We start from the raw sequence: 14,862 nt of genomic DNA on the forward strand, positions 1-14,862 counted from the left end.
CCAGGGTCAGAGGGAGCAGATAGAGAGCAGAGCACAGCGGATTGCAAGGGGCTGACGTAAACACACCAAGCCAGGGTCACTGGGAGTTTGCGTTAGCCTAGATATAGTTCAGTCAAAAAGCTGATTGGTTCTACATTACTATTAAAGTAACTTAACATCGGAATTCAACGACAGGGTAGGCTAAAGTTATTGATCTTCACACCAACTTCAATTGAACCCTGCCAATAGCTACATCAATGTAACCATCAACCGTCTATTGGTTTAACATTAAATCTATTTTCATATTTTAATAATTTTTATACGACTGGACCCAAAGCCTATAACAATCAGGTTTTCCGAAGTCAACATGAATGTTCTAACCCAGACATGAGCGAATAATGAGCAGAGTGGATATAAGGTTGGAGAAGAAAGGAAAATAAGCGCAGCAAACTGCAAACGTAGGCAAAAAGCCAGGAACAACCAACCAACCTAACAACAGCAAGCCGGGGCTAGACAGGCCATCAAATTAGATAAATCCCGGGGTCAGAGGTCACAGACCAAGTGCTGAGAGGCAGACGAAAACCAGAACTGACTCCAGGGCTAACCCGCCCTCACCTACACGGAGTGATGGAAATTAATGAGGCCTTGAATTGGCGGCGTCAGCGAAAACAGCGGTCACCACGCGCTAGAGAGAGTGAGGGCCAAAGAGTGTAGAGAGACTGAAAAGAGAATAAGGGCGGGACCTTAGAGTGTCAACGCATTTCAGCGAAAATACCAGGCTAATAAAAATCACAGTGCATTATTTCCTACTTAACATTCGTGTTGGCACCATTCACCGAGGCTTACACAAAACATAAACTGCATAATGACTTGGGTGGTGTTAAACCCAAGGTTGGAAAGAAAGGGAGATTCCGGCCGTCTTTGTATCCCCGCAGCGCGGGGTAGGAGTGTGTATACGCTCGGGGGGAAAACCTTCCCTTGACATTAAGTACAATACCACAACGGAAGCTAACCCAGACCTTGGGTTACATACAGAGCATAACTGTGAAACTGTGAGGGATAAATGTTAACTTTAAAAACCTTAACCGTTTCTTGGTGCGTCGGTGAAAGTCGGAGGGAATATCGCCCCTCCCTCCAGGTTGTGTACCCAGACAGAGAGGCGCCTTCGAGACAATTTATAACATTTGATTGTTTTACTTGTGGGTTTTATGGAAGGAGGGTGACAACGGAATATGCACACAAGAACACACACTGACACACACTGACACACACACGGACGCAGATACATACGGACAAACCCTGACACAGCAAAAATCGGAAGAAACCCCGCCTTGTGGGCAGGGTCCGAGTGAAGGGATTTTTGGGCATAAAAAGAGGATCCTGAACATTGAAACCTCAGTTCGACCGGGGGGGTCGACTCAGGAGCGAGCTGCGGCCAACGGGTCGGCTCGACTCGTCCGCAGTTCATCGGAAACTCAGCTGAGTTCGATCGGCTCACCGGAGCCGGCCATCGGGGGCTCGACTCATTGGAGCAGCTCCCCATCTCATCTGCAGGCGGGCAAGACCCGCTTGACAGCTCAACTCGCCCCTGCGTGGGTCAGCCTCTGCCGACACGGAGGTCTCTGCTGCCGCCGGGGTGGTGAGGGTCGCTGTTTGGCGACAAGGCTGCGTGCACACCATGCATCGCCAGCCGAGTGCGCACCCGGGTCAACACTCAACCACCGTGCACGCTGCGAGCGAGCTGTGGCGCCATCTACCGACCGTATCCTGACCTGCAGCAGCGTATCGACGACATCCGAATCCGTTCAACACGGTGACCGCCGAATCGACTGATACGTATGACGCGCACCGCCCCCTCACCACACGACAAGCAGGCGTCTGTTTGACACGAAGTTCGACTCCGAACACTGACTATTCAAAACAATTCATGTCACTCAAACATACACGGGTCCTTAAACCAGAAGCCAACACTCAAGTCTATCGGGCATCAGTGGCTGTGAAGGCGTCACGATGAGACCGAGTGTTCATACATGTGTCGTTATAAGCATATCCATAGTTGTCCTCTTTACTATTTAGTGGGCTGTACTCTTAATCGCATAAATATTCAACAGATCCATCAATACGAATTTACTTTTGACACCTTCTCCCGTAGAGCCACGCTCTTGTGGGGAAGGGTGTGTCCCACCAGATCCTCATCAGGCGATCTGGTCCACAATTAATTAAAACTTGGTATCAGGGGAGGTCTTCAGGAGAAAGGAGCACCCCATCGCATGCCCTTACTCCAAGCCATTATGTAGTCAGATAATCTGCCGATGTATCTGTTGAGATTTGTGCCTTTGAGAATAATAACTGTTTTAATTGTTTTTCTTATCATCGTATAATCTTTAAAGTACCTTTCGTTCGTAATCGCCGCACGTTCTCACGTACTCTACAGAATAATCACCTGTTCTGTGACCCAGTGTGCTAACAACGTGATAAGGGTTGCATATGATCTATGATCAATAACGATTGCGATACTGCGGGAATAATTCAAGTATAATCATTCATTATAAGTTACGTTTTTTGTTTAGTATAGCATTTCCATGTTCTAATAACTCTCTCTTTCACTAATAACCATCGCTTCATGCGGGGACCATGTGTTATCAAAGTGAAATTGTACAGTCATTGATGATACTGTCTCATTGATGATACTGTTAAACTGACTAACCTCTATGGGGAGGATACTTTTCTTAAAACCAGAAAATTGGAGAAGCTTCGCATTAAGCGGATGAAATTGATATCTTCACTGGCGTTCCTCAAAAGGTGCAGAGATTCAAAGGTAATACCAAACGCAGTTAAAATAACACATCACATAAAGTCTTCTAAAGCTAACCAAATACTACACAAAGCTAGCAAATTATTATTAATAGAGACAATACAGCACAATAGGAGTGAATTATCTTCTTTGGTTCTTTCGGTAAAGTCACGTAGAATGAGAATAAAATAATAAATTGATAAAATAAAATAACACAATAATATTCTCACGACGTTTCGGCCACAACACAAGCGGCCTTCATCAGGTGAAGGGAGCGAGACTGTCTGGTAGGACAGCGCTGGAGTGAGAGAGCCACGTTCAGATCACGGCTTTTAAGCTGTGTGAGAGGAACAAAGAGCCTTGACGAAGGAATTAGCATAAAATTTAGCATTGAAAAGGCTGAATGATTAGCTTGTGACTGGTCACAGAAATAGCTATGTTAAAAGTCAAAGCATACACATCCGCAGAGGCACCCATTGTTAAAAGGAATTAGCATAGAATTTAGCATTGAAATAGCTAAATTAAGGCATTCGCTTGTAACTGCTACAGAAATAGTTACGTTGAAGTCAGAGCATACACATTCACCGAGGCACTTAGTACAAATCAAAACAGGAGAATTTAGCATTGAAATAACTAGGCGAATTTAGCATTGAAATAACTGGGTGATTTGCTAGTGACTGGTCACAGAAATGACTACAAATCTGAGCTATTCACAGTACTATATAGTGAACCAATAAAAACTAAAATATAAATTACCTTCATGTTATCAATAAACTCTATATTCTCCAATCAGCTAAGCTACCAACCATAAGTCGTTATATATCACAATGCTATATGGCGAAAAAATGGGTGGATTCTTACCCTCAAATTTCCGTACCACGGATAGCTACGGGCCCCGTTCAGACGGACGAGTTCGTCCATGGTCGGAACAGAGGAGGGGGAGAGAGACAGCTGCGAAGCCCTAGTATACTCCATGTTGTAAACCATACCATTAACCGTGGTGTGAGAGGTATTAAGAGGCAATGCTGGCGAAAGAGCTGCGGTCTGAAGGTCATCGTAAAATTACAATTAATTAAGAACAGAAATGATTTAACACATCTTTCCAGTGGTTACTGAGCCTGAATCCATCTTCTCGGTTGAAATTGTCTCTGTGCTTGTATATGTGAATGGCCTCATGAACGAATCTCTCATGGTAGCCAGTTGGTTTGCAAAGAACCTCCGTCTTGGAGAAGTCAATGTCATGTGAGCCCACTGAATTGTAACAGTGATCTGCCACGGCAGAGGAGTTCGTCTTACCGTGTTTCAAGTCTGCTTTATGTTCGCGGATGCGATCCGAGATATGTCTTTTGGTTTCTCCAATGTAGCTACTACCACAGAGGCACTTTAGTTTGTAAACGCCCGGGTACTGTATGTCTGGAAGAGCATCTTTTACAGATGGAAGTAAATCACGGATTTTGTGTACTGTGTTGAATCGGACCTGGATCTTGTGTTTATTCAGGATTTTGGAGATCTTTTTAGTGACCCCTGCAATGTAGGGTAAGGTGATGGTTTTGAGTGGCTCCACAAGAGGATCCTTCTTCATGACTGGAGTGATGGCTTTGCGGATTGTGTAGTCGGAGTAGCCATTAGCCCTGAGAGCCTGGTGTACGTGTTTGAGTTCACTGGTAATGTGTTCCTGGTCGGAAATGCATTGGGCTCTATGGTATAGAGTCTTGATGAGGCAGTTCTTCTGGGATGGATGGTGGTGGGAATCCGGTTTCAAGTAAGCATCTGTATGGGTAGCTTTCCTGTAGACAGAGTGGCTCATTGAACCATCATGTCTCCTTTTAATTAAGACATCCAGAAAGGGTAGTTTGCCATCTTTTTCGACCTCCATGGTAAATCTGATGGGCAAACGGGATAGGTTTTTTTATTATCTCTAAAAGTCTTTAAGTTGAAGGTTTGTAAGTAGAGTAGTGCCTGTACAAACTCGGGTGAACGTTTCCCCGCAGCGGCATCGCTGCATCTGACTGGCGGCCACGATGAGCTGGGGCTACCTCACGCAGCTGCTGGAGGAGGTTCATCGGCACTCCACCTTCCTGAGCAAGCTGTGGATCACCACCTTCCTCATCTTTCGCATCATTCTCACGACGGTCGCCGGCGAGTCCATCTACTACGACGAGCAGGGCAGCTTCTCGTGCAACACGGAGCAGCCCGGCTGCGAGAACGTCTGCTACGACAGCTTCGCCCCACTCTCCCAAGTCCGCTTCTGGGTGTTCCAGATCATCGCGGTCGCCACGCCCACCATCATGTACCTCGGCTTCGCCGTGCATCTCATCACCAGGTGCGGAGGTACCCGGAGGGAGTTTTCACAGCGGGGGAGCTACGGTGGAAATTTGAATGGCTGCCCGCAGTTGGAAATGTTTTAATTTGTTTTTTAATTAGGCTGCGCCGTCGATTTGGTCACGAGTTTGAACGGTGAAAGGGCCGGCAAGGTTTCCCCTTGACTTAGGAACGGAGTTCCGTTCCCGAGCCCCCTGTCAGTATGTCCGAACGGCTAGTTCAGTTCAGGAGGGCGAATGTGCGCTGTGTTTAAACACGCATATGGTCAGCGTCGTAAAATATATTCTGCGGTTCAACAGCAAAAAGGGAAGCATTGTTAAACTCTTCAACAATAAGAAATATAATACATTTGCATGCGATATTATAATTGCATAGTGTATCTATATGTATAAAAGGGAAATTTGTGAATGTGTTCAAAATGTTTAGCGTACTTCCTGACATTTAACAAACTTGAGATTTGCCATGTGGGTACTTTCCATACTGTGCACCATGCAAACATTATAAAAATAGACTTGTTTTTTTTTGGGGGGGGTGGGGGGGGAATGATGATGAAGTGTGGCGAGAATCGATATCTGGTGAGCTTTTGTGGTATCAATTAAACGGGAATAGGCCGATTCTAAAGAAATCTACAAACTTCAATTCCTTTGCGCGATCTAAAGAATCGAATCTTGGCGCACGAGCGTACGTTTTTTTTCCGCTGCGCTAATTTTTATGAATGAGGTAATGATCATCGTTTTTTTTTCATTTGTATATGTTATGTTTTTAAGTTTTGAGAAGTTTTTCAATATATTTTCCCCCGGGCAACGCCGGGTGCTTCCCGCTAGTAGTAAATAAAGCGTAAAATAAAGGAAGGTAAATATTTTCACTTACCTCGAGTCCCGATGCTGGCTTGCTTGTAGCGCACAGACATCTACACCAACAACCGCCGTTTGCCACTAAGCGGTGGTGACGTCACCACGGTGCTTGTGCCAGGCTACGTGCACGGTAAGGCCACGCACACACAGACACACGCGGACGCACACGGGGCCACACGCACACAAAGACAAAAATCCCCCATGTAGCCTTCACAGGCTGTCGGGATAAGCGCTGCTCGTGAGCGGCGCCTCAAAGCACACGAGGGGGGTCTATGGCCAAAGCCACGCCGGGCTGCATTTTTCTCCCCAGTTGGCAAAGTTTTTACAAATCGCATCAGCTACTCATTCGAGGCTGAGTCGACCTAGGGTAGGCCCAGGACCGATTCAGATCATTGCCACCGGCACGGACACTTTAAGTGGTCTCTCAGAGGCGACGATCAGAAGTGAAAGTGGAATCCCGGACAGCCTCGTAGCTGTCGCTGTTCGTCGTAATGTCGCGTTTCATAGCGAGTGCATATTTCCATTTGCTCGCGACGTTTCACACTGAGGGGTGAAACTTAAACGCCGCCGCTCTCTGTCGTGGTAGGATCGAGTACAAGCGAGACGAACAAACCAAGCGAGCCAAGCGAGCCGGCGGCCCCGACCGCGTGGTTGAATGCACGGAGAAAGAGGAGGAGAAGGTGGAGGAGGTGGAGGGTGAAGAAGATGGCAAGGGGAAGCAGCACAACGAGCGGTGGTGGATCAAGACGGACGGCCTGATGGTGGCCTACACCCTCCAGCTGCTGGCCCGCACGCTGGCCGAGGTTGGCTTCCTGGTGGGGCAGTACCTGATGTATGGCTTGGAGGTGGCCCCGCGCTTCAAGTGCGTCCGTGACCCCTGCCCGAATAGCGTCGACTGCTTTGTGTCGCGCCCCACAGAGAAGACCGTCTTCCTTCTGGTCATGTACGCAGTCGCCAGTCTCAGCCTCCTGCTCGAACTGTCCGAGATTGCCTACCTGGGGCTGGGCACCATCCACGACTCGCTGAGCGGGAGGCACCGGCTACGGAGCAGGTGGGGGGCCTCGCTGGCGCGGTTGGCCACGGTCGGGGGGGGGGGGGTGCGGAAGAAGTTCGGCACGCGTGCGACCGACTGTGTCGGAGGTTGTCGGCTTCGGTGTTGGATCGCGAGAAACTAAAGCGTCGTCTCGTCAAAGCCGTCAACTTGTAGTAGCGGCGTTGCGTCACGTAAACGAAACGTGCCGGGTCGCTACCGGCTCGACACTCGCCGGCTGCGTGTCAGAGAGTGACCCCCAACTACGCCGACGATTCGAGTTTCCGTGACGTTTCGCCGATGATGACAACAGCAAAAAACATCATGGGACCTCCCTTGCCAGTAACAAAATATAAGAATTGGTTTTACCCTTTCTAGTAATAAAACAGCTGTGTGAACGTGATAACACCAAACGTAAACCTCTTGCAAGGAATCATCTCACTGCATTGGCCACGCACACGGTACTTGTAATGAACATGCAAACAGAAAAAAAACATGCTCTGGTAGTCTACGAGATGATGATGATGCATTGTCTTTGAAACTGATTGTTCCACACCAGAGACAGCTTTCTTTAGAGCCTCATGTGTCTCACCCCGAGCTGTCAATGTCTTCGTAGTGGCATTGTCCTCTCATCTAACACTGTTTGAGACTAGGCTCTAAACAAAGCTGTCTCTTATTCTTGGTTCTTTCGGTAAAGTCACGTGGAAGGGAAATAATAACGGTTCCGTCAGCTTCCCAACCGCTATATATAGATGTTGTGTATAGTTTATAGTGTAGTGTATAATGTAGTGTATGTGTTGATATCTATGTATATAGATGTTGTGTATAGTTTATAGTGTAGTGTATAATGTAGTGTATGTGTTGATAGCTATGTATATAGATGTTGTGTGTAGTGTATAGTGTATAATGTAGTGTATGTTTTGATAGCTATGCATATAGATGTTGTGTGTATTGTATAGTGTAGTGTATAATGTAGTGTATGTGTTGATAGCTATGTATATAGATGTTGTGTATAGTTTATAGTGTAGTGTATAATGTAGTGTATGTGTTGATAGCTATGTATATAGATGGTGTGTATAGTTTATAGTGTAGTGTATAATGTAGTGTATGTGTTGATAGCTATATATATGCTGTGTGTAGTGTATAGTGTATGTGTTGATAGCTATGTATATAGATGTTGTGTGTGTAGTGTATACTGTACAGTGTAGTGTAATTGTTGATAGCTATGTATATAGCTGTTGTGGGTAGTTTATAGTGTAGTGTACAATGTAGTGTATGTGTTTATAGCTATGTATATAGATGTTGTGTTTGTAGTGTATAGTGTAGTGTATGTGTTGATAGCTATGTATATAGATGTTGTGTTTGTAATGTATAGTGTAGTGTATGTGTTGATAGCGATGTATATAGATGTGTGTAGTTTATAGTGTAGTGTATGTGTTGATAGCTATGTATATAGATGTTTGTAGTTTATAGTGTAGTGTATAGTGTAGTGTATGTGTTGATAGCTATGTATAGATGTTGTGTGTAGCGTATAGTGTAGTGTATGTGTTGATAGCTATGTATATAGATGTTGTGTATAGTTTATAGTGTAGTGTATGTGTTGATAGCGATGTATATAGATGTGTGTAGTTTATAGTGTAGTGTATGTGTTGATAGCTATGTATATAGATGTTTGTAGTTTATAGTGTAGTGTATAGTGTAGTGTATGTGTTGATAGCTATGTATAGATGTTGTGTGTAGCGTATAGTGTAGTGTATGTGTTGATAGCTATGTATATAGATGTTGTGTATAGTTTATAGTGTAGTGTATAATGTAGTGTATGTGTTGATAGCTATATATATAGATGTTGTGTGTAGTGTATAGTGTAGTGTATGTGTTGATAGCTATGTATATAGATGTGTGTGTAGTGTAGTGTATGTGTTGATAGCTATGTATATAGCTGTTGTGTGTGTAGTGTATACTGTATAGTGTAGTGTATGTGTTGATAGCTATGTATATAGATGTTTGTAGTTTATAGTGTAGTGTATAGTGTAGTGTATGTATTGATAGCTATGTATAGATGTTGTGTGTAGTGTATAGTGTAGTGTATGTGTTGATAGCTATGTATATAGATGTTGTGTATAGTTTATAGTGTAGTGTATAATGTAGTGTATGTGTTGATAGCTATATATATAGATGTTGTGTGTAGTGTAGTGTATGTGTTAGCTATGTATATAGATGTGTGTGTAGTGTAGTGTATGTGTTGATAGCTATGTATATAGCTGTTGTGTGTGTAGTGTATACTGTATAGTGTAGTGTATGTGTTGATAGCTATGTATATAGATGTTGCGTGTAGTTTATAGTGTAGTGTACAATGTAGTGTATGTGTTGATAGCTATGGATATAGATGTTGTGTTTGTAGTGTATAGTGTAGTGTACGTGTTGATAGCTATATATATGTTGTGTATATTTTATAGTGTAGTATATGTGTTGATAGCAATGTATATCGATGTTGTGTGTGTAGTGTATAGTGTAGTGTATGTGTTGATAGCTATGTATATAGATTTTGATTTAAAGCTTTCGTGACTGCAGTAATTCATATTCTTAGCTCTTTCAGTAAAGTCACGTTGAAGGGAAGCAATAAAATAGTAAAATATATATATAAAACAATAAAAATTCTCACGACGTTTCGACCATAACACAAACGGTCGTCATCAGGTGTGTCGGTTTGCATTATTTTTTTTATTTTTTTACAGTGTCTTTATTTATTTTAAGAAAAACGTCAGCGCCACGCGCAGCGATTTGGCAGTTTATTTAGAAGGACGAGTCCATCTATGTTCTGAAAAGAGGAGGGGGGAGACGAAAAAGTAATGTATGCTGTCTGAAAGCCACTGTAAGCGTGAACAATCAATTAAGACCTGAAATGGTTAATCAAATCTTTCCAATGATTGCTAAGCCAGAATCCATCTTCTCGGTTGGAATTGTCTCTGTGCTTGTATATGTGGATAGCCTCATGAACGAATCTCTCATGGTAGCCAGATGGCTTACAAAGAACCTCTGTCTTGGAAAAGTCAATGTCATGTGAGCCTACTGAATTATAATAATGATCTGCCACGGCCGAGGTGTTGGTCCTACGGTGTTTAAGGTCTGCTTTGTGTTCACGGATGCGGTCCGAGACGTGGCGTTTGGTTTCTCCAATGTAACTACTACCACAGAGGCAACTTAGTTTGTAGACACCAGGGTACTGTATGTCCGGAATCACTTCTTTTACAGACGGAACCAGATCACGGATTTTATGTAATGTGTTGAAACGGACCTGGATCTTGTGTTTATTCAAGATTTTAGAGATCTTTTTTGTGATCGCCGCAATGTAGGGTAAAGTGATGGTTTTGAAAGGCTCCTCAAGAGGGTCCTTCATGGTTTGAGTGATAGCTTTGCGGATTGTATAGTCGGAGTAACCATTAGCCTTAAGAACTTGGTGTACGTGCTTGAGTTCACTGACTATGTGTTCCTGGTCGGATATGCATTGGGCTCTATGGTACAGAGTCTTGATGAGAGAATTCTTCTGTGATGGATGGTGGTGGGAATCCGGTTTTATTGTTTTATATATTTTATTATTTTATTGTTTCCCTTCAACGTGACTTTACCGAAAGAGCTAAGAATATGTATATAGATGTTGTGTGCACTATACACTGCACTATACACTGCACTATACACTACACTATACACTGCACTATACACTGCACTATACACTACACTATACACTACAATACACTGCACTATACACTGCACTATACACTGCACTATCCACTGCACTATGCACTGCACTATACACTACACTATACACTGCACTATACACTACACTATACACTGCACTATTCACTACACTATACACTATACACTGCACTATACACTGCGCTATACACTACACTATACACTACACTATACACTACACTACACACTACAGTACACTATAAACTACACTATACACTACTATCCACTGCACTATACACTACACTATGCACTGCACTATACACTACACTATACACTACACTATACACTACACTATACACTACACTACACACTACAGTACACTATACACTACACTATACACTACTATCCACTGCACTATACACTACATTATGCACTGCACTATACACTACACTATACACTACACTATACACTGCACTATACACTACACTATACACTATACACTGCACTATACACTACTATACACTACGCTATACACTACACTATACACTGCACTATACACTACATTATGCACTGCACTATACACTACACTATACACTACACTATACACTGCACTATACACTACACTATACACTGCACTATACACTACTATACACTACGCTATACACTACACTATACACTACACTATACACTACTATACACTACACTATACACTGCACTTTATACTACTATACATTACACTATACACTGCACTTTATACTACACTATACACTGCACTATACATGCGATATAACCAATAAACCCTCTATCATGGAGAGTGTATATCTATTTTTTGTTAATGAAAATACTCTTATTGAAATTCGACTCGTTTCTAGGGTGGCAGATGCTGTCTAGCCGGAGTCCACGGCGGGTCCCAGAGCGACGTCACCATCGGAATTGTGGCAGCTCCGTGACGAGGTGAAGGAGCTTCAGACGGAGCTGGGGGCGACGCCGAGGGCCCACCAGGAGCCCCCCGAGCAGGCCGCTGGCGGCGCCTCCCACGGCGTGGACGCGCCCCACGACCTGCACGTCTTGATTTAGCGGGATAGTTTTACTCTCGGGCGTAGGTTATCGCTCAAATCGCTTTTTGCCATCCCACGTTCCATTTACTCGGCCCCCCAATGCCCCGCCGCCGTTTTGATCGTCTCGACTTTGGAGGTTTTCTTGACATTCTTCCGTCAAGATTCAATCGGAGGCGACCGTTTGTGCTTTTAAGATTCGAGCGGCAGAGTGCGGGCACCCCGCTAACGCGCTCGCGACGGCACGGGGGGCACGCCAGCACCCAGCCTCGTGGCTCGGGTGATACGGCGCTGGGTTTGTAACCCAGAGCATTTAGAGTTCAAATCTCCTTAGAACGCGTTTTGTGTGACATCGTGGCTTTCGCATTCGGTCAACGTATAAACGCACGAGTTGGGGGGAATGTTTGCGTGAGGGTTTGCAATCAATATGGAGGTGTGTTTTGATTAAAGAAACCCAAATATTTTTGTTACTTTAGCTTACTTCTTAATTTGCGTGAGTTTCTGTTGTCATTTTTTGTTAAACTTCCTCACTCATCAGTGGACAAGAGGGCCCGAGTTTAGCGGGCACGTCGTTATTATACCGTAACAGCCTGCTCCGATTTATATTGACAAAACAAAAGGCGTTTAAGGTGTTGGCTATGCCAACAGTGGATAACCTGGAGTTCTGCATTAATTTTGTGCAGTGTTTGAAAGCTATTATTCATCATTAGACCTCCTTTGCCAGTACCAAAATGTAATGATAGGGTTTTTCCCCTTTTTTCTGGCAACAAAACTGAAACCTTTTTACGAGGATTCATGTCTGCATTAACCGCAATACCTGCAGTCAAAATGCAAACAAAAAACCTACTATGATAATATATGCATTGTCCTTGAAACTGATTGGTCCACACCAAGGGACGGCTTTCTTTTGAGCCTCGACCCAATTGGTGCTCGACCAGATGATGCCAAAAGGCGTACAGCTCAAAGACAATGCACTCATTATTTTGATAGTGCATTGTCTTTAGCAATCAGGTTAACTTTACATTTGGTTGACATTGTCGCGGCAGAAAAAAAAAACAGTCATGTTATCTACAAGGTCCCAATCAGATGTGGACATTTTATCTGTTAATGCTAAGTGTGATTGTAAGAGACATTTGTCTAAATTATCAAGTTCAAAACGGAGCAGTCTTATCCTCTCTGATATTAGCGATAGGCTAGCTTACGAGAAGTGACAGCGGCAGATGCGAGTCTAAATGCGATCGGTATTACCTTAGTTGATACATTCGTAATGAACTGCACAAGAGGTCAGAGATGAGCACGATGGTCAGAGCTACTTTAACTACAGCAGCTGCTGGACCTTACGATGTGCTCTGATGAGGATTCGTGTGAACATCGTGACCGCAGGAGGCGAATGATGACTGACCAGCACTCGGTTTGACCCCGTGGTAGACAGTGCACCACGGGTGGATGACATAAGTGGTGGGGAACCACAAATAGCGTGGAGTGCTGACCATAGCTGCGTTGCACGTTGCTCGATGGACATTTTCGGAAAGGCGATGACAGATGAATCAATCTCTGTCCAATTTGCCGGTAATGGCACATGCTGCTAATCGTTTGTCCAGACAATTCTGTTGTGGGAGAACAGATGCAATATTAGATTTACGGTGACAAAAAAAGACGCACACATCGCCTATGTTTTGAAAACTAAGAAGTTAAACTTTTTTCAGTGCAAGCAGCAGTCATATTAAGACTTGCCATCATACTTATTGACAGCGACCAAGTCAACACTGGTGTCAGGGCAATGGTCTGATGAACCTGAATGCTTTTGGCAGCAGCTCACTGCGCAGCTCCTCTGTTGACTGAATAAATAGCCTTGGTGTGTGGACTCAAAAATAAAATTGGCATATTTCACCAAATCTGGATGTCGCCTGATGAAGCTAATTGTAATTACTGGCGAAACGTCACGGTACTCAGACTGTAAATGTTGTGGCTTGGCTCTCCAACACACCGGTGTGCTGTACTAGTATACTACACTATACACTACACTATACACTGCACTATACACTACACTATACACTACATTATACACTATACATTACTATACACTACACTATACACTACATTATACACTATACATTACTATACACTACACTATACACTACTATACACTACACTATGCACTATACTACTATGCATTACATTATACACTACTATGCAATACACTATACACTACACTAGACACTACACTATACACTACACTATACACTACTATACACTACACTATACACTACACTATACACTACTATACACTACACTATACACTACTATACACTACAATATACACTACACTATACACTACACTATACACTACTACACACTACACACTAGTGCTGTACTATACACGAATTGGCCACGTTCTGTTTACGTGACCACCCTTACTGGTTGGCTGTGTCGGGTGGTGGCGGGTTTAACGACACATTTGTATATTTACGCGTTCTAACCCCCAAAAACACCTCTGTTGTGGATGATATTGGTCGTGAAAGCCTCCTAAGCGTTAATTCAACTACATTCTTATTATTTGGTTCTTTCGGTAAAGTCACGTAGATAGAAAAAAAAATGAAGTGAAGAAAAAAAACTTTAATAGTTTCTATCTACGTGACTTTACCGAAAGAAACAAAAGAATGTGAATGTTTCTGCGGTCACAAAAGTTTCGTGTCAAAGGTTTACATTCTGTGTATATAATTGCAACGGACTGTTCTGTTCTGCAGGTAAATTGCCCGGCTGCGTTGAGGGCTCCGACAACATCGCCCAGAATGCAACTTGAGCGCTTCTCTGCTCAGAGTGACCTCAGCACGCGGCTCGTGGCTGTTGGGGAAGCTGCCGCCGGGGACTGCCGGTGCGAGGGAATTCACGCGCGATACTCAGGCCGTCCACGAGGCGGCAGCCACGTAGCCCTGCGTCGGGATTCCCTCGTTCAGTTTCAGTTCCATTAATTTGGTGTATAGCCCCCTGTGAGCCATTCGGCTCTTGAATCGGGTGCAACCGCAACAAACTAAAAAAACAAAAACACGAACGAGAAAAACATCTTAAAGTGACTTTGTGTGACTGTGCAAACAGAAAATCCAGGAAAAAAACATCAAAATTTTCGATTTAAAG

General features: G+C 43.8%; 1 protein-coding gene across 1 annotated transcript; it reads left to right on the forward strand.

The window, feature by feature from the left end:
• The first annotated feature begins 4,768 nt into the window (after window positions 1-4,768).
• Window positions 4,769-11,749, forward strand: LOC116937291 (gap junction gamma-1 protein-like). The gene is made up of 3 exons (XM_076062148.1): window positions 4,769-5,096; window positions 6,536-7,000; window positions 11,587-11,749. The coding sequence occupies exons 1-3, from the start codon at window positions 4,795-4,797 to the stop codon at window positions 11,747-11,749; spliced, it is 930 nt and encodes a 309-aa protein (XP_075918263.1). The 5' UTR covers window positions 4,769-4,794.
• Window positions 11,750-14,862: the final 3,113 nt, after the last annotated feature.

This window comes from Petromyzon marinus, unplaced genomic scaffold (genome assembly GCF_048934315.1).
Source record: "Petromyzon marinus isolate PM22_M1 ecotype Great Lakes invasive population unplaced genomic scaffold, UKy_Petmar_22M1.pri1.0 PM_G_Scaffold_51, whole genome shotgun sequence".
Taxonomy (NCBI): Eukaryota; Metazoa; Chordata; class Hyperoartia; order Petromyzontiformes; family Petromyzontidae; genus Petromyzon; species Petromyzon marinus.